This window comes from Camellia sinensis, chromosome 3 (assembly GCF_055761805.1).
Source record: "Camellia sinensis isolate YWXY chromosome 3, ASM5576180v1, whole genome shotgun sequence".
NCBI lineage: Eukaryota > Viridiplantae > Streptophyta > Magnoliopsida > Ericales > Theaceae > Camellia > Camellia sinensis.
The window spans coordinates 181,209,547-181,230,894 of NC_138963.1; the positions used below are offsets into that span (position 1 = coordinate 181,209,547).

Sequence of the window (21,348 nt, forward strand, 5' to 3'; positions counted from 1 at the left end):
CTGCAAACTTGACCGAATTCAACTTGAAGTGTATAAGGATTTTCTTGAATTAACATAAAAATTTTAACTTGAGTTGAGCATTGAGTTGTCCTAAACCAATAAACTACACTTTCTATTAAAAAAATATATACAAATAGGGTGCATATAAGAAAATTAATTTGAGTTATACACACCAAACATTAGAATTAATTTCCTTGCAATATGATTAAATCTAATTGTATAAAAATAACTAATATTTTATGGGTATCTTTTATGTGTATTATATGTAATTATATATTTTGAAAATAGAATTTAGATTGATCAAGTTCGTAGAGTCTCTACCTAGGTTTTGATTGAAATTAATTTGGAATTGACAAATTTTAATCCAAATGTTGACTAAATTTAAATTACATTACCAGACCTCTCAAATTTTTATAGTTAAACTCAAGTTGCTCAAGTTGGCACCCCTATCTTTATTAGGTGATGACAATACTTTTGAATTCTGGCTCTGACTAGAGGAGTAATTTGGGCAGACTCAACAGTCCAAAATCCTCTTATGATTCGAGCAACAATTTTTTTATTTATTTTATTTATTTTTTATTTTTTATAATTTGGTACAAACTTAGGTAAAAATTCAGCCCTAGCGACTTAAAGCTTCTACATAAACATACATATAAATTATTAACCGTTGAATGATGTTAAAATAATCTAAACTGTTATTATCATATAAACAAGTAGGGTCGGGCTTAGGCTTAAGCAAATGAGTCTGAATAACAATCAAGTTTGAGTGGAGTTAGGCAATTCTCAACATAAATTGAGTTGGATTTGAACAACTTCTAATTTTGGCTTGTAAACTTGGGATTTGGTCTTTGTATATTATCAAGTTAGTGACGTTTATATTTGAGAAAAGTACGTAGGATGGTGCGAACGAATATACTAATTATTATTATTTAAAAAAAAATATGCACTAAATCATTAATTTCTACATACATAAAAGTAAAAAATAAAAAATAAAATTAAAGCATATAAATAAACATGTTTATTTTACTAGTTACAAAAAATAGCAACTATAATATAATTTATAGACGCTCTTTCATATCTTTAAAAACAATTATGCTAGAAGAGTAATGATATACAAACAAAAAATTCATAGATAATTTCTATAGATAATTTTGATGATGTGGCTCAATGTAAACCATTTACCTTAAAACAAAACACCAGCAAAAATAGCATTTATTTATCAAAATAGTGTTGTCACATCATTCTTGTGATGTTTCATAAATGATTATGATTAGCATTTTCCATGATAGAATTGACAGGTGAACCCCAAGCAATGTTTTTTTCTAGTTAGTGTGATCGAGTAACTTGCTAATTCTCTGTTCAAAAGGAAAAAAAAAAAAAGAAGGTAAGTTTGTAACTCTTCACCCACTTTCATATTTTATTTGCAAGCAAGGGCTTGTTACTGAGACTCGTTGTGAAAACTAATTTCTTTTTCAGAGTTTGTCCAATTTTTTTGCGGATACAATACATTTTGTCCTTAAAGTATGCATTTCTTGTCACTTTGGTCCTTCAAGTTTCAATTTTGTCAATTTCTTCCTTAAAATTTTAAATTTGAGTCCATTTGGTCCAATTCTAAACAGACCGTCTAAATGGTTAACGGAATGGTAATAAAATCCACACATGGTTCTTAAAGTATGTGTTTTGTATACTTTGGTTTGTAAAGTTTTTAATTTTGTCAATTTGGTCTTGAAACATTGATGAAGAAAATAAAATATAACCTTACAATACTGAAGGACGAAATTGACAAAATTAATACTTAGGGACTAAATTATTTCATTAATGATTTAAGCAACCGTTTGGAATTGGACCAATCTGACTCAAATTGATAACTTTTGAGAACCAAAATGATAAAATTAAAATTAAGGGACTAAAATGACAATGAATTCATACTTAAAGGATTAAAATTGTCTTTTTATCAAAATTTTAAATTATATACTTTTGACTTCCATGTTTCATTGATAGTTAATGAAAAATGATTGGTAACTCGAATTTGTGTGGTTCGAATACATCAAAATGACGTCATTTTACCCCCGAAACGATGTCGTTTTGAGACATTCGAGCCATTCAGGCCATGAAAATTCGGACTACCAAGCATTGTTGATAGTTTATCCTACTATGATAAAGGAGTTGAGCAAATGGATCACAAGGTTGGGGTGTTGAGGAGTCACCTTTATAGAGCCAAGAGGAAAGCACAGATGCAAAGAACAATATGCAAAGGTGTGGAATTGTTGTGAAGAACTTAGAAGAACAAATCCAGGGTCAAAAATTGCAACCAATTAGCAATTATACTACTTATGAGCAACAACCAAAGTTCAAGGGTAAAATTAATGTAGGTTAATTTTACTTTTCATTCCTGTAGTTTGACCCAAATTTCATTTAGTGCCTATAGTTTCAATTTGAACAATTTGGTCCTTACACTTTTAGTCTAGTTTTAATTTGGTTCTTCTGTTTAAATTTTTGTTAATTTTGTCTGCGTATGCACCTTACAAAATTGACAAGTGTCTAACAATTGTTAATTTTAACCTTTAATTTAGATGGAAGAACCAAATTAAAACTAGACTTAGAGTGACAAGTGTCCAAAAATTGTTAATTTTAACTTTAATTTAGACTGACAGACTAAATTGAAAGCAAAATTAAGTGAAGGGATCAAATTGTTTAAATTGAAACTATGGGAACTAAAGTGAAATTTTAGATCAAACTCTGAGCGTAAAAAGTGTGATTAGTCCAATTAATGCAATTGAAAGTAGATAGACTAAATTGACACAAATAAGGATCACCGTTGTAATTTACCTAAGTTTTTTGGCTAAAAAGTCAATAAACTAAAAAAATTGTTGAAAAATCATTAAAAAAAAAAAGTCAAACACTAGGTATTCACTTTATAAAAATAAATAAAAAGTTACTAAAAAAAGTTAATTATAATATTTATTTATTTTTGGTACAAGTGGGTTGTAGAATTTTACCCAATTGTGATAGCTCAATTGGCCATTTTTGTATACGTCTATTCATAAGATCACAGGGGTCAATCCTAGTATTTTTGTTTTCGGTCAAAGATAGCGTTAGTATGTTAGCACAATTAGATTACAACTAAACGATTTGTCGCTACTCTACTAGCTCAAAACCTTGGCCTCTCACTCACTACACCTTAAGGTGTGGCTACTAAACCATTGAACCACGCTCCAATGTCCAGAGAGTCCATCCTAGTCAATGAAAAAGATTGATTATATTCAGAGTTGTATATAGTTTATTTCTTTTTAAGTTTTGGCTATTTCTTATAGTGATTGTTGGGCTTGATGGCTGATGGGCTTCTAGCTATTTAAAGTAGAATTTATGCAAGTCTCTAGATTTTAGAGGAGTCTCATTGAAGCTTGAGGAGATTATGAAAGTCTATTGCTATTTATAGGAAAAGATTTTTCAAAGAGAACTTACAAAATTCTATGTGGGATTCAATCAAATTATTTGAATCATATTGATTGGAGGGAGAGTCGGAAATTTCATTTCCATATTAAATCTAGCATTCAATCAATTTATTTGAAGGGAATGTTAAAAAAATTTAATTTCTTTAAAACAAGTGACTTTTTCTTATCAATTATGACTTTATTAAATATTATTAATAAATACTATGCAACAAAATTTATTTTTATTTGAGTATTTATATATGTTTTTATTTATTTATAATTTATAATTATATAATATTAATTATGACGTCATAGTTCGACCGTTTTGACCCGACGGTTGAACCAGTGACCCGTCCACCCGGTCCTTTTTCCAGTTCTCTCACTGGTCCGGTTTTCAAAACATTGCTTTTCACTAATATATTTAGTTAACCATATCTTTAAAATCAAAACAAAGCATTGTTTTTTTTTTTTTGGGCAAATTACAGCGATAGTCCTTGTAGTTTACCCGTTTTATCATTTTGGTCCTTGTTGTTTCAATTTGATCAATTTTGCCCATTAATTTCATGGATTGTGTCATATTAGTCTAATAAATAACGGCGGTTAACTTTGATGGACGAAAAATCAAATGATGTGTCAATTTGGTCCTTATAGTTTACAGGATGTGTTAATTTTGTCCTTGTTGTTTTGATTTTCCTATAAACTATAGGGATTAAATTTACACATTCTGTAAACTACAGGGACCAAATTGACACATCATTTGATTTTTCGTCCACCAAACTTAACCGCCATTATTTATTGGACTAATATGATACAATCCGTAAAATTAACGGACAAAATTGATCAAATTGAAACAATAGGGACCAAAATGATAAAACAGGTAAATTACAGGGACCATTTGCATAATTTGTCCTTTTTTTTTACTCACTTCTAAACATATAATGATAAAATTCAAATATTTAAAATAAAATTAATTATAAAAATATAATAAATATCACGTTAATACATAAAAAATAATTTATGACACTTATTAATTTATGTGTTTGGATCCTCTCCAAATGTTTGTAGCATTTGCAGAATGTGCCCAGAAGCTACCACTGTCACGACCCGAACCCGCCCCCATGGGTTAAGGACGTAACCGGCCAGTAATCCTAGGATTACCTACGGCCTCAAACCAAAACAGACTTAACACATCAGAGTAAAGGGGCCAAAAGGGAAGCAAAATTTAAAACTTTGTCCATAGAGCTGTGCTTACATGGCACATCAAAAACAAACCATACATATGTACGTTAATAACTCACAACAGAAACATAGCGACATAGGTTCTGTACAGACAGGATCATCCAAAACTAAGTCAACCCATAAAACTATAAGCAGACATATACAAAACTTCGCCAACCTGACAAAATGTAAATACATAACAAAAGGGCGAAGACGGGTCTCGTGCGTGAGACACAAGGGCTGACTCTCTCAAAACCTTAGTTGTTCCATACAGACTTCACTGAGACTGGGTCTGGACTTCTCTTGGCTCACCTACAAACACATGAATGAGCGTGAGCGATAGCCCAATGAATAATATCAAATCAAATACAGAAGTTACATAACAATGTAGAACAACATGTTCCAAACGGCCTTAGGCCCAATTCATATTTCCATTTAACACATATATAACTATACGAGATTCAAATCAAGTGACTGTAGTTCCAAACATTCTGGCCTTTGGCCCATTCAGATTTCCATTCATGTCAAAACGGCCTTCGGCCCGTTCATTTACGTCAAAACGGCCTTCGGCCCATTCATTTCTATCAAAACGACCTTCGGTCCATTCATTTACGTCAAAACGGCCTTCGGCCCATACATTCATGTCAAAACGGCCTTCGGCCCACTCATTTCTATCAAATCGACCTTCGGTCCATTCATTTCTGTCAAAACGGCCTTCGGCCCACTCATTCATGTCAAAACGACCTTCGGTCCACTCATTTCTATCAGAACGACCTTTGGTCCATTCATTTCTGTCAAAACGGCCTTCGGCCCACTCATTCATGTCAAAACGACCTTCGGTCCACTCATTTCTATCAAATCGACCTTCGGTCCATTCATTTCTGTCAAAACGGCCTTCGGCCCACTCATTCACGTCAAAACGACCTTTGGTCCACTCATTTCTATCAGAACGACCTTCGGTCCATTTATGTTCATCAAAACGACCTTTGGTCCATTTATGTTTATCAGAACGACCTTTGGTCCATTTGTGTTTATCAAAACGACCTTGGGTCCATTTATGTTTATTCATATCGGACTTACGTCCATAATCCCAATTTAGCAATTCATAAAGCGTATAAGGGAATAGACAATTGGACATTCACAAGCATTCAAATATCGATATTACTCACAGTGATCGGCTTGTGGATTCGTCCTGAAGCTTGACCCTACACATTCCATGAACACAAAAGGGTCATTAACCATTCAATCCGTTCCTTAATTCACATATTCCTCTTTAGGCTTTATTCTTATCTTATCAACTCATTTACAATGCTTAACATATGCCTAAGAGTGCTTATAAGTGAAAGAGAACGGGAAACGAAACACAGAACGCATGAACAAAATTTCAGAAAATAGGGTACCCGCTCGAGCGTGGACTTCCCCGCTCGAGCGGACCCTATAGGCCTGCAAAAGTGCTGGTTGCATCAAAAATACGCTCGAGCGTTAAATAGGGTGCTCGAGCGGAAGGCCTGTCAAAATAGCTCCCCCGCTCGAGCGTGAATTACCCCGCTCGAGCGGACATCAAGTCTGCAAAAAGTGCTGGGAGCACGCATTTCCCGCTCGAGCGTCAGGTTCCCCGCTCGAGCGGACCTCAAAATTCTGGAAAACCCAGAACTGTGTTCTTGAGCTCCAATTCGATTTTCCAGCTACATCACTTGCATGCAATGGCCCAAATCTCAAATTAATCATGCTAACATGACACCAATGCAAGATTACAACATTAGGAAGCTCATTTTCTTGATTTATCTACATGCATGTCTCAAAACATGTCAAACTCAACATCAACATAACAAACTCATGCATTCAAGCTCATATCTTCTCAAATTGTGCATGCATGTGATCTATTAGCCACATTCCCAACTTAGATGGCACAAATGATGAGTATAACATGAGCTTCAATTGAAATTGTACATGGATTACACATTTTCATGCTCAAACATGCAAATTCAAGGTACTTACTTACATGCATGCACATAATGGCCTACAATTCAACCAAACCAATTCATTTTCCTCATGACTAAGCTAAATCATGTTCTTGACCATTATTCTAACTTGAATTCACAAAATTTCAACTTAATACCTATGGATTCACTTACCAAGGAGCTTTAATCTCCCCAATTTAGCAATACTTGAGCTAAATCTCCAAAAGGTCCAAGTCTTGAACCACAAATGCACAATTCTCTCCTCTCTCTCTCTCTCCACCGCCGACTCTCTCTCTCTTTCTTAGAGAGTTGGTCAGCCCCAAAATGAAGATAAGGAGGAGGGAAGTTGAGTGTATAGCCCTTTCCATACTTTCCCACTAGCTCATTTTAATAATAACAAATAATTGGGCACCAAATCACTAATTTAATCAACTTAATCTGGTCAGAATTAATTTTTCAATTAAATTTCACCGTAGGCTCTAGAAATTATGCCAACCACAGTGGCGTAATCAATTTCGGGTTCTGTAGCCGATAAGGCCCTCAATTTAATTTCCAGAGCAGATTATTCAAACAGGTATTCCTACGGTGAACAGGTAGAGTTCCAAAGTCGCATATATTCACATAATGGCATACAAAAATCATATCAAAACACATAATCACATCATGTTAAGGTCCAATTAACATATTACGGAACAGGGGTATTACAGTCTTCCCCCCTTTAGGAAGTTTGGTCCTCCAAACTTAATTTACCTGTAGCCGAAAATAATTCGGAATACTTTCTTATTCAACGGTTCCATTTCTTTTTGATAGCCACTTACTTAGCCCCAAAGTCAAACAAAACTCAGTTCTTACTCAGTCAGAGACTTACCTTTTCTTCCATACAAGGCCTGTATGGTGCCATACCGAAACTAGAGTGTAAGCCGTCGTCGTGAGCAAGGTCTGCCAACGATGGATAGATCTTTCCAATTTCTCAAAAATCTAAAGTACACATTTGGAGCATTTCTCCCAGAGTCTAACAAGTTCTTTCTGATCATACATCAATTTGCGGATGGAAAAACAGCGCCGAATCATAATTCAGTTTCGTATCAAATTCATAATTTGTCCAGATCATATACAGAAATCATAAGTCATGATTAAGTTTACGTGACACATTCATTAGCATTAACAGAACAGAACAGAACGGAACAGAACAGAACATATACACGTGAGGTTACGAATAACCAGTTCCATAAGGGAACCTCCGGGTCCGGATAACATAACAGAACAGAAGCTGAGCCCCCATTGCCTCTTGAAGGCTTTTCAGAATTCAAACACATTTTAGAATTTCTGTCCAAACAATAGATACTGGGACCCCATGCAACCGAGCGATCTTATCGATGTAAACAGTGGCTAGTCTACAAGCATCATACAAAATTTTATAGGGAGAAATGGGCAACTTCAATAATTTTACCTACAATAACCCAAATGGGACTTACACCTTGGGTACTCAAGGTAGCCCTACAACGAAATTCGTAGCCACATATTCCCATTTCCATTCCAAAATGGGGAGAGGTTGAAGTAACCCCGCCACTATCTGAAATTCAACTTCGACCTGTTGGCACCGAAAAATATTTAGACATATTCACCAACTGACCTCTTCAAGGTAGGTCACCAACATATTTATTTCAATGTCAGCTAACTTTATCACAGAAGTTCGGTCTATTCCGTGTCACAAAATTTCAATTCATTCTTCAATAATTCCCCAATTCACGATCTGATTCGGTATTTAGTCCAGTGGCTCATCACAATTATCCAAGGTCAATTAAAAGTCTTCAGGAATATAAGGTGGATCCAGATACTGATTCCCGAAACAACAAAGGTAACATCGAAGTAATTACCCACACAATACACATAGCGTAATACTGATTGTAAAGTACAATAACATCGAAGCAGGCAATTTCTGACATAATACACATGTTCTCAATTCATTCAACAGTTTACAGTTCACAATTCAGTTCAATATTCAATTCCCTGTTCTATCGAGTCTTTCCACATTATCTGATAGTCATCAAAAGCATAAGGCAATTCATATATAAACCTCCATAATGGCAAAGGTAGTATCAAAGGAGTCAATCACATGTTAAGCACAATTTACACATCCTCAGGGCCCCAATTACAGAATATAATGGCGCTGGGCAGGCGTTCACAAGGTGTACTGAATTCGCACACTTATGGATAATCAGGATTTTTCAAAGCTTCTTGGATGTCTATAACATCTGCATAATACCAAATGATGACATTCCGGACAAAACAAAGGAATAATCGTCTCGGAATCAAGCACACCCGTTCACGACCGTCGGTGGCCGACTCGAGATCAATTAGTCAAACCCACCCGTACGAAACCGTCGGTGGCAAAAGGTATCTCGATCAAAGGTGCTACATGGGCTTGACGTCCCCTAGCACGAAAGGACACCCCAAGAATGTCATCAAAACAAACATAATACCACTCAACGTAACCTGATCTTCCAAAATCCGACAACACTAAAGCAACCACTCTCCCATACACAACATATTCTGATCAGTCAAGGACAACTGTTCGGCACTACTTATAGTCAAGTCAATCTGCCATCATCAGTCCCCATAGCATCAAACCAACCAGGATGGGACAATACACAAGCATCGTTCCTTAAGACACCCAATCACGGGATTCGTACAATTCGGTTCATCTATAACACACATGTCCTCAATAGTTGAAGGTTGGTTCTCAATAGTGCTTATAGGTAGATCAATCTATTGATAGCCCACAAAAGGTCTTTCAAATAAGTCAAGCACTCCAAACGGATTCAAGTTTTGGGTCCATCAGTTTTCCTGCCAATAATAATCCGGTCATTTATTTATAGACAATTCTTAGCCCCCTTTTTACAAAATCAACTTAGATAGAGGTTCTTATCAATCAACCCAAGCAAAGGTCTTGTCAGATTAAATCAAACAAAGGTCCCGTCAAATTATATCCAATGAGGGTTCTATCGGGTCAATTCAGACAAAGGTTCTATTGGATCAAGTCAGATAGAAGTTTTCTCAAATAGGGTACATTTGATTCTGTAAAGCTCATTTCGTTTGTTTAGGCACATGGCTGATAGTTTCACAACTGCCCTAAATTTATCAGTTCTCAAGGTCGTATCAGAATCATTCGTCACAACTGTTCATATCAAAGTGTTTCAAATCACGTACAATACGGTATTGTCCGCATAAGTTCAGGTATAGTTACATAAGTATGCAAGTGTTCACATCAGGAGGTACGTATCATAATCAGTATAGCAGTTCCCAAATAAGCCTAATATGCAAGAACATGGTGCACAGTAATACATTATACAAAGTTCCTCGGGCACACATAGTATGGGATTGTTACGCAAAGTTCCAAATTAGTCACATTACCCAGTCAACTTTCTACCAATCAAAATATATGGTCTCACAATTATAGCGTTCATCATTTAGGGCGCTCAACTTGGTCACACGATTATAGAATCATAATTCCAATGGTTTAGTCATTGAAGGCGGTAACATAATAAATCACCCTGAGCATAGGTGTAGATATATATGTGCATGTGCAGAGTCAATCAATATCCCAAAACGTATTTCACAATTTTCCCACGCGGGGCATATACCTCCAATGAATATAGTCTCGATCATGTGGGTCTAACCAATCTAGATACACATGCAGCAGATATGAAATATATGCCGATCCGAATCAAATAATATCCCAAGCGAAGATGTACAACCGTACTAATTCAGAATCAATCAATACATAGGCATTCATTTGTAAACAGTATAGATACCTGGGATAATGGTTACAACATTCTGAGTGCTTTCTGGGATGAGTGTGATTACTCCATCCTGAGTAGCAATTCCTACCACTAGTACGGATTTAGCCAAGGCAGAGGATTCATTCACGTTTCGTTCAATCCGGGGACAGTTCCTTGCCGTATAGTCCATTTTACCATATCTATAACGAGCCCCAGAAGTCTGATAACAAACTCCTCGGTGTTTCTCACACTGGTGGTGGCAAAGGTTCTTGCCGTAGCGGCAACTGACACCGCTGTCTCAAGATCTCTGCCAATTCTTGTACTACTCTTTCCGGACTATCAAGTCGGGCTGTGGAAGAACCTTCCAACCCGTATGCCCTTAATTTGCCCATACTCTACACAAATTCTTATCAAACTTTACCAAATACTGGGATGTCCAATACAAAAATAAACACATAGTCACATTCGTATATAGACACGTCTTTATATTCTCATTTCACATACCGTACGTAATTAATCACATACGTAACAAATAATTACATACTTATCAGATATCGCATGTTGAACATTTACTAAGTAATTATATACTCAAATCACGTTCATATTTCACATAGACACCCGTAGGCAGAATTGAATGCACATAAACAACTTTTCATGATGTGCATTATAACAAAACAAACTTATTGTACACATTAGTGTAACAATTTATATCTCATATTCGAATCATGTGTGGTACTTCTTTTAGCGTGGCATATCATGTTGGTCAAGCATATCAACATATCTCATACATAGGCCACGGTATTATTTCTCCCGGGCAAGGGCCTGTGCCACGGTATTATTTCCCCCGGGCTAGGGCTTCATGACCATAAGCCACAGTATTATGTCCCCTGGGCGAGGGCCTCTACTAAGGATACCACAATTATGTTCAAGGAAAAATTTTGAACAATCATTAATGCATACAAAACATAGCATTTCAGGAGACATGTCATTTCACATCATTAGAAAATAATTAAGGCTAAACATAACCTTATAGAGTTCTTATTCACCATCTGATTCAACTTGCATTATACTTTATACAAAAATTCACAAGTATGCATGTAACAAGGAGCATACATATTCAGGTAATTTGCAATGCAAGTAATTCACAACTTATAACTTACAATTGTTCATATCAAAACATTTAAGCATATAATCAATGCTTCCAAATTCATATTTATCACATGAATGCATCCTAGATCTTATCTAGACGCTTATTGCTCTTTTTGGACAAGTGTGTGAGTTATTAACTCGTGCTCTGATACCACTCTGTCACGACCCGAACCCGCCCCCATGGGTTAAGGACGTAACCGGCCAGTAATCCTAGGATTACCTACGGCCTCAAACCAAAACAGACTTAACACATCAGAGTAAAGGGGCCAAAAGGGAAGCAAAATTTAAAACTTTGTCCATAGAGCTGTGCTTACATGGCACATCAAAAACAAACCATACATATGTACGTTAATAACTCACAACAGAAACATAGCGACATAGGTTCTGTACAGACAGGATCATCCAAAACTAAGTCAACCCATAAAACTATAAGCAGACATATACAAAACTTCGCCAACCTGACAAAATGTAAATACATAACAAAAGGGCGAAGACGGGTCTCGTGCGTGAGACACAAGGGCTGACTCTCTCAAAACCTTAGTTGTTCCATACAGACTTCACTGAGACTGGGTCTGGACTTCTCTTGGCTCACCTACAAACACATGAATGAGCGTGAGCGATAGCCCAGTGAATAATATCAAATCAAATACAGAAGTTACATAACAATGTAGAACAACATGTTCCAAACGGCCTTAGGCCCAATTCATATTTCCATTTAACACATATATAACTATACGAGATTCAAATCAAGTGACTGTAGTTCCAAACATTCTGGCCTTTGGCCCATTCAGATTTCCATTCATGTCAAAACGGCCTTCGGCCCGTTCATTTACGTCAAAACGGCCTTCGGCCCATTCATTTCTATCAAAACGACCTTCGGTCCATTCATTTACGTCAAAACGGCCTTCGGCCCATACATTCATGTCAAAACGGCCTTCGGCCCACTCATTTCTATCAAATCGACCTTCGGTCCATTCATTTCTGTCAAAACGGCCTTCGGCCCACTCATTCATGTCAAAACGACCTTCGGTCCACTCATTTCTATCAGAACGACCTTCGGTCCATTCATTTCTGTCAAAACGGCCTTCGGCCCACTCATTCATGTCAAAACGACCTTCGGTCCACTCATTTCTATCAAATCGACCTTCGGTCCATTCATTTCTGTCAAAACGGCCTTCGGCCCACTCATTCACGTCAAAACGACCTTTGGTCCACTCATTTCTATCAGAACGACCTTCGGTCCATTTATGTTCATCAAAACGACCTTTGGTCCATTTATGTTTATCAGAACGACCTTTGGTCCATTTGTGTTTATCAAAACGACCTTGGGTCCATTTATGTTTATTCATATCGGACTTACGTCCATAATCCCAATTTAGCAATTCATAAAGCGTATAAGGGAATAGACAATTGGACATTCACAAGCATTCAAATATCGATATTACTCACAGTGATCGGCTTGTGGATTCGTCCTGAAGCTTGACCCTACACATTCCATGAACACAAAAGGGTCATTAACCATTCAATCCGTTCCTTAATTCACATATTCCTCTTTAGGCTTTATTCTTATCTTATCAACTCATTTACAATGCTTAACATATGCCTAAGAGTGCTTATAAGTGAAAGAGAACGGGAAACGAAACACAGAACGCATGAACAAAATTTCAGAAAATAGGGTACCCGCTCGAGCGTGGACTTCCCCGCTCGAGCGGACCCTATAGGCCTGCAAAAGTGCTGGTTGCATCAAAAATACGCTCGAGCGTTAAATAGGGTGCTCGAGCGGAAGGCCTGTCAAAATAGCTCCCCCGCTCGAGCGTGAATTACCCCGCTCGAGCGAACATCAAGTCTGCAAAAAGTGCTGGGAGCACGCATTTCCCGCTCGAGCGTCAGGTTCCCCGCTCGAGCGGACCTCAAAATTCTGGAAAACCCAGAACTGTGTTCTTGAGCTCCAATTCGATTTTCCAGCTACATCACTTGCATGCAATGGCCCAAATCTCAAATTAATCATGCTAACATGACACCAATGCAAGATTACAACATTAGGAAGCTCATTTTCTTGATTTATCTACATGCATGTCTCAAAACATGTCAAACTCAACATCAACATAACAAACTCATGCATTCAAGCTCATATCTTCTCAAATTGTACATGCATGTGATCTATTAGCCACATTCCCAACTTAGATGGCACAAATGATGAGTATAACATGAGCTTCAATTGAAATTGTACATGGATTACACATTCTCATGCTCAAACATGCAAATTCAAGGTACTTACTTACATGCATGCATATAATGGCCTACAATTCAACCAAACCAATTCATTTTCCTCATGACTAAGCTAAATCATGTTCTTGACCATTATTCTAACTTGAATTCACAAAATTTCAACTTAATACCTATGGATTCACTTACCAAGGAGCTTTAATCTCCCCAATTTAGCAATACTTGAGCTAAATCTCCAAAAGGTCCAAGTCTTGAACCACAAATGCACAATTCTCTCCTCTCTCTCTCTCTCCACCGCCGGCTCTCTCTCTCTTTCTTAGAGAGTTGGTCAGCCCCAAAATGAAGATAAGGAGGAGGGAAGTTGAGTGTATAGCCCTTTCCATACTTTCCCACTAGCTCATTTTAATAATAACAAATAATTGGGCACCAAATCACTAATTTAATCAACTTAATCTGGTCAGAATTAATTTTTCAATTAAATTTCACCGTAGGCTCTAGAAATTATGCCAACCACAGTGGCGTAATCAATTTCGGGTTCTGTAGCCGATAAGGCCCTCAATTTAATTTCCAGAGCAGATTATTCAAACAGGTATTCCTACGGTGAACAAGTAGAGTTCCAAAGTCGCATATATTCACATAATGGCATACAAAAATCATATCAAAACACATAATCACATCATGTTAAGGTCCAATTAACATATTACGGAACAGGGGTATTACAACCACGCTACAAGAGAAGCTCACCAATTTATTATGACAACGATGTCGTTTTGACTCTTTGGATGAATTTGTCCAAACCACGTTCAGAATCTCAACCTCATAGCCAGATAATATCAAATAATATTCTTGTGATAAATCTCTACATGTTTGAAATTATCATTTGGTTATCCCTACTTTAAAAAGACTTGAGATTATTAAATTTACAGTTTTTATAGATGGGCAGTTTATACTTGTTGAACAATTGGTATTCAGATTTTTGAGATCCCTTATAAATGGAAAAGAAGAATATCAAATTTAATTTTAAAGATGATATAAGAATACTTGTGTATTGCTATAGCTGTTTCTAATAATCTCATTACAACCTCCAATCTTTATATTAAAAGCATTGCTATTCAAGATAAAAAAAAAAATTTAATTTAATTTTTAAGCCCAATGATGTGGCATTCAATTAGGATATTAAAAGCAATACTCTCCTTCATATCTTCTCTAATCATTAACCAGTCATATCACTTACACATCATTGCGTTTAAAAAATGAATCTAGAAAATGGGCTTATATATCACTTTCTTTTAAATACAATTTGTCAAAATTCATTTACTAAAACTGCGATTTAGATTCACCATCCAAAACAAAACAAAAACAAATAAAAATAGAGATTTAGATTGATAATGACAAATTTGTAGTACATCATTCGATGAAATTTATGATGTTATTTGTAATAGAAAAAGTGAATCAAGCTTGTCATGGACTCTTCCTAACATGTTAATCTCTCTCCCTCTCCCCTCTCTTTTACAGCTTCTATCATAAACTACCGCCTCCTTCCTTATTCACCAAATCTCAAATCACCATCAAACCCAGAATCACCACCACAAAGTCATCACCACCAACATCCAATTTGAACCATTTTAGTAATTCATACATAATTATTCAATAGAAAAAAGCATCCCAGCAACATTGCTCTTTCAAATCAATATAAAAGAAGCCAACAATTTTTGGTGCTACAAGGTAGGCTTGTATTCAAGAAAAATAAAAATAAAAGCAACACAAAATTAAATAAATAAGATGACAATAAAGAGAGAAACCACATCATATGTGTGTGGTTCGGCTGCTACCATACACACATGGCACACAAAAGCTCCAAGCATACATCTCTCTTTTTTTTTATTTTCACTCTTCAGTATTTATCCTTACAATAAAAATCCATATTTGAAAAGTATATTTCAACAGGTAATAGAGAGGATTGGGTTTTATCTAATATCTAACATATCCTTACTAACCATAATAGCTTTGAACTATCTTTGAGGCTCGAGTTTTGCTAAGTGCACAAAATTAGTGCACGGAAAAATATGCAAAATAGAAAGGGATCAATTCTGTGCATTTTCATGGGCAGCAATTCTGTGCACATAGGTGAGCCTCTACGAAATTTTTTGGGTGGATAACAATTGAGAAACAATGTGCATGGTTGGCCTAGATTGTGGATTGACATGCAAACATGCAATGGCCAATTTTACGCTAAACATCACTACCTCCTCAACTTCAGGGTAAGGAGATGCAAGGCGTTGGTCCAACACATCCTTTAGCTCTATGTTCTTGATAGCTGAGGTTGACAGAGAGGTGATAAAGTCTCCTGGATGCTTTCCGTTGATCACCTCCAATGCCAACACACCAAAGCTATAAACATCACACTTTTCAGTTACCTTCATTGTGTAAGCAAGCTCTACACAAAAACAAAAACAAAAACAAAAACAAAAACAAAAAAATTAATGAAAAAAAAAACACACACACACACATGCACACACACACACACACACACACACAATCAAGCACTTGTTTTCTTACATTTTAGATTCTACATCAATTTACAAGAGCATAAAACTGTGTTTACCTGGTGCAACATATCCGTATGTGCCTGCAAGTGCACTCCAGTTAGAGGAATCTAGCTTCAAAAGCTTAGCGGTGCCAAAGTCTGAAATACGAGACTCGTACTCCTCATCAATCAAAACATTATTGCTAGAAATGTCTCGGTGAACAATTGGCGGTGTGCAATCATGGTGCATGTACGACAAAGCGCTTGCAATACCCTTAATAATATTGACCCGTTTGGGCCAATCCAATTCTTTAGCTTCTTCATCCCTGTTTAAAATTGCAGCCAAGCTACCCCTTTCAACGTACTCATAAACAAGAAAAGACTGTTGAGCATGCGAACAGAACCCGAAAAGCTTCACTATATTTCGATGCCTAATTTCTGTCAATGCTCTTACCTCATTTAAAAAACATTTCCTGTCAGCCTTCTCGGATAATGGATAAAGTTTCTTCACAGCTACTATATTACCTGATGGTAGCCTCGCCTTGTAGACAGTTCCATATCCTCCCTTTCCAATACAATATGTGGCATCGAAATCCTTGGTAGCTTTCACAATGTCATTGTACATTGCTCTTCCATCAAATATTGATATCGATAACAGATCTTCATTTGGGGGTTGGGTGTCACCCTCTTCAACTTGTGACCTTCTCTTTCTTGGATCGAAGATAATGAGAAGTCCGGTGAATGCACCTAGAAGTAAAAGTGCTCCGCCAAGAGGGAGCACGATTAAAAGAACAAGTGTCCTCTTTGCTAGAGTGTGTTTGGGCAATGCAGAAGGAATTTTGCAAGGCTGCAGGCCTTTGACATTTCCACACAGACCTTCGTTCCCTTGCAGTGCTTCTATTGATGCATTCATAAAGGCGCTGCTCATGGGAATAGAACCTTGCAACTGATTGTATGATATATCAATAAACGCCAAGCCATGCATATTTTCAAAACCCTTTGGAATGAGACCATAGAGATTATTGTGGGAGAGGTTTAAATTCTCCAAACTCTGCAAATATGTGATTTCCAATGGTATTTCCCCTGTGAGATTATTACTACTTAGATCCATCTCAGTCAGTTGAGATAACTTACCAATCTGTATTGGAATTTTCTGGCTGAACATGTTGTTGCTCAAATTCAAGTAAAATAGCTTAAGATAGTTGCCCAGAGTACCCGGTATTGACCCATTGAATCTATTTGTGGACAGATCAAGATATGAAAGCCCAGTTAGTGATTTTAGTTCTTCAGGTATACTACCTGAAAGTTGGTTATCAAATAAAACCAACTTCTCCAAAGAAGTCAACTTCCCAAATTCCTTTGGAATCTTCCCAACTAAACGATTTGAAGACAGATCAAGTCGATGTAGTTGTATTGAATTTCCAAGCCTCGGTGGAATGCTACCAGTGATGTTGTTCCTCGCTAAGTTGAGGAGTGTCAAATTTGGAAACCTTCCCCAAATTTCTGATAATTCACCAGAAAAATTGTTGTAACTCAAATCTATGAAGACCAGGTTTGGAGAAGCACCCAAATCTTCGGATATATTTCCAATGAATTGGTTTTCATCAAAGCGAGCTCTGGCTAAGCTTGAACAGTTTTTCAAACTTTGGGGAATTGTACCTGTGAGCTGGTTGTGGTTCACAGTGAAGTTTACAAGTTTACCACCTTGGCAAAGCTCTGGGAGATTGCCAGAAAACTGGTTGTCATCCATTTCTAGTACAAGCAAGTTTGTCAAATTGCCAAATTCAAGTGGAATGGGACCGGAAAGTTGGTTGGAACGAAGGAAAAGAATTTCTAACGTTGACAAATTGCCTAATGAAGCAGGAATAGGACCACTGAGTTGATTTTCACTCAATTCCAAACCGGTGAGGAACTTCAAATTTCCTAGTTCTTTAGGAATTGAACCAGAGAGTTGATTATTCCAAAGATGTAGGAGTGTTAGGGAGCTCAAATCACCAAAAGATGTTGGAATTGAGCCAGTAAGATTGTTGATTTCAAAGCTTAGGTCCTGGAGTGATTTCAGCTTTCCTATCTCTTGTGGAATGGAACCGGATAGGTGATTGTTGTACAAGTGCAGCACAGTTAGCTTATTCAATTTTCCAAGAGTGGAAGGGATGGGACCAGTGAAATTGTTGGTATCCATGTAAAGCTCGACAAGATTGACAAGGTTTCCCATTTCGGGAGGAATGGGACCAGAAAGATCATTCTCATAGAGATATAGACGAGCCAAGTTTCTCAAATTTCCTAAAGAAGCAGGAATAGGTCCAGAAAGACTGTTGGTGTACAAAGCAAGCTCAGTAAGAGACTTTAACTGGCCAATCTCTTGAGGAATTGAGCCATTTAATTGATTTTCGACTAGGTGGAGAGTGTCAAGATTTGTTAACAGGCCAATTTCTGGTGGGATGTTTTCCGAGAACTGGTTGATGGACAAATCAAGATAGATGAGTTTGGAGAGGGAGCCAATTAGAGGTGGGATGACACCAAAGAGGTTATTCATGCTGAGATCGATATATGTAAGGCTGGGAAATGATGAAAATGTAAAGTTGTCGAGCGTACCATTTAGACTTGAATTTGTGAGGTTCAACTTATCGACGCTTCCATCGACGCTGCAAGTAACTCCAAACCAGCTGCATGGGGCGGCACTTGTTGAGATATTATCATGAGGTGGAAGGACCCATGAAGTTAGCAGGGAATGGTTTGTGCTTTGCAGGGTGGCTTTCCATGTGATGAGAGCATTAGCTTCTTTAACAGAAGCAGAAGTAACATTAATGGTTGAAGAAAAGAGTGTAACAAACAGAACTAAGGAAACAAGGCAGAGTTGTTTCTCTAACAGTCCCATTGTTTTTCCCTTTGATGAACTAATGGGTAGTTCAAGGCTCTAATTTATATACACATTTTTCCACTGGTCTATTGTCGTAGTGGACTTTGAAAATGGAAGTCTTTTTGTTCAGATGTACAATAGAATTAGTAAAAAGAAGAGCATATGTAATAATAAGAAGTGTTTTAGTTATTCACCCCAAAAAAAAAAAGAAGTGTTTTAGCTTTGTGGCTTCAGTACATGCATAGTTTACACATGGTTCCTGGTTCAATTCTTCTCAATAGCATTTTGAATTTTTTTGAAAGCAGTCTTTGTGTAGAATGTTAAGAGTTTCCATTTGTATCAGTCATAAAATTAAAAATAGAAAAACCAGATAATAACAGTTTGATTCTCTAAACAAACAGGTTTTGGGTTATTTTTTAGCGCAAGAGCCCGTTCTAGAGTTAGGAGGGCAGCCCTTTGTTATATGTTTCTTTTTTTCTTATTCGTCTTCTTTTTCTTTTCTTTTTTTCATTAAGCGGTTTTGGCAAGTCTATTGCTCCTATTTACTGAAGACAAAGCGTTCCTTCTCTTCCATTCCATCACTAGCTTTAGGGAAGTGCTGCTTTAACCATTGGCATTTATTCTGCTCGACTGGACTTAACTCCACTCGATTCTGATGCTTTCTAGGAATAAATGCTAATGGTTAAAGCAGCTAGTACAAGACATGAATGTTCTATTGCAGATCGGGCATTTTGTATTTTGTTATATGTGAACTTTGGTTAAAGTGTTTTTCTTCATTGTACTAGGGATATCTGTCGGATTAAAGGTTTGTACAAGCCCGGTTCAAAGTGTAGATGGATTTGCTCTAGTCTGGCTCGAGTCCGACCTTTATTAATTCCCTTATCCAAGCCTGAACACTGAGTTTATTTCAAAACTGTAGCTCTAGCTCAGGTTGCTCGAATTTAACACAAAATAATTTATTGTGGTGTGCATTGAGTTGTCTTTAACCAATTCATTGCACTTTTTAAAAATAGAAAGGGTGAAAAAAAATTCTCAAAAACTACAAACATGGAACATATTAGAAAATTTGTTTGAGTCGTGCAGGAGTAAACTTGAACAATTCTCAACATAATTCGAGTTAAGTTAACCAGGCTATCAATTTGATCGAACCTGCCCAAATTGCACACTAACTCTGGCGTATAAATTTGGGCAATGGTCTTTGTTTATGGCGTGTAGACTTGGGCAATGGTCTTCGTGTAGTGGAGTCTCCAGTCAAGTCAATGACTTTTAATCATGTAAAACTACTAGGAAAAAGTGCCATATGAGACTGGAAATTTTGGATTGACCAACTCAACACATTATTTTCTGTAATGAAAATAACTATATGATTAGGTTTCGTAAATGAAATTAAGACTGACCAAAAGTCACTTCCAGACCGAGTCTATCTGATTAGGTTTCGTAAATGAAAATAACTATATGAATTTATAAATGACCTATCAAATGTACCACAATGATGGTGTTTTTTAGCTTCTTTTTTTTATCAGCAAACAATATAATTATAAAAAGAGGGGAAAAAAAAATTGATGTGATCTTTTTTCCTCTTCTTTTGAAACAGGGAAAATTTTAATGACATTTTGATGTGATTACTAAGGCATAGCTATCTCGGAATATAATTAACAGAACTAGTTCAAAAAAGAAAGAAAAAAAAGAAAAAAAAGCGAATGCAACCAAACTATCACCAGACAAAAGAAATGGAAGTTTAGAGACTATTTGAGATAACTTAGAACACACTTTTTTTCGAATTTTTTTAAGTAATTTTTTTTTCCAATATTATATCAAATTTTCTTACTTTTTAGGTATATTTTGTGTAGACAAATTTAAAAAGTTAAAAAAATATATGAAATTTTTTATTAAAAAAATTATAAAAAGCCAAAATAGTTACTATTATTGGCTTTTTTTTGTCTGTTTTAGATTTTTTTTTAAAAAAAAAAAAATTAGTTATTCTTTTTGAGTAAAATTTAAAATTCTAAATTTTTAAAAAAAAAATATTCACTAAAAATAAAATAAGTCAATAAGAAAGTAAATAAACACCCAAAAAAAGCCATCAAACTTTTATCACTGGCAGTTTGTCCACTTCCACTATAATTAAAAAGATTATATTGAGACATGTTTTATGATTCATTATTCAACCACAGCGTTTAAATATAAGAAA

At 36.2% G+C, this 21,348-nt stretch overlaps 1 protein-coding gene across 1 annotated transcript; it reads right to left on the minus strand.

Moving 5' to 3' along the window:
* Window positions 1–15,128: 15,128 nt before the first annotated feature.
* LOC114287925 (uncharacterized) lies at window positions 15,129–19,317 on the minus strand. The gene is made up of 2 exons (XM_028231380.2): window positions 16,376–19,317; window positions 15,129–16,207 (listed from the first exon to the last, which is right to left on the minus strand). The coding sequence occupies exons 1-2, from the start codon at window positions 19,173–19,175 to the stop codon at window positions 15,906–15,908; spliced, it is 3,102 nt and encodes a 1,033-aa protein (XP_028087181.2). The 5' UTR covers window positions 19,176–19,317; the 3' UTR covers window positions 15,129–15,905.
* Window positions 19,318–21,348: the final 2,031 nt, after the last annotated feature.

Coding starts and splice junctions, on each gene's coding strand:
- LOC114287925 (XM_028231380.2), bottom strand. CDS start 19,175: ATGGGACTGTTAGAGAAACAACTCTGCCTTGTTTCCTTAGTTCTGTTT. Junction 16,208..16,375: donor ATACGGATATGTTGCACCAG/GTAAACACAGTT, acceptor GTTTTTGTGTAG/AGCTTGCTTACACAATGAAG.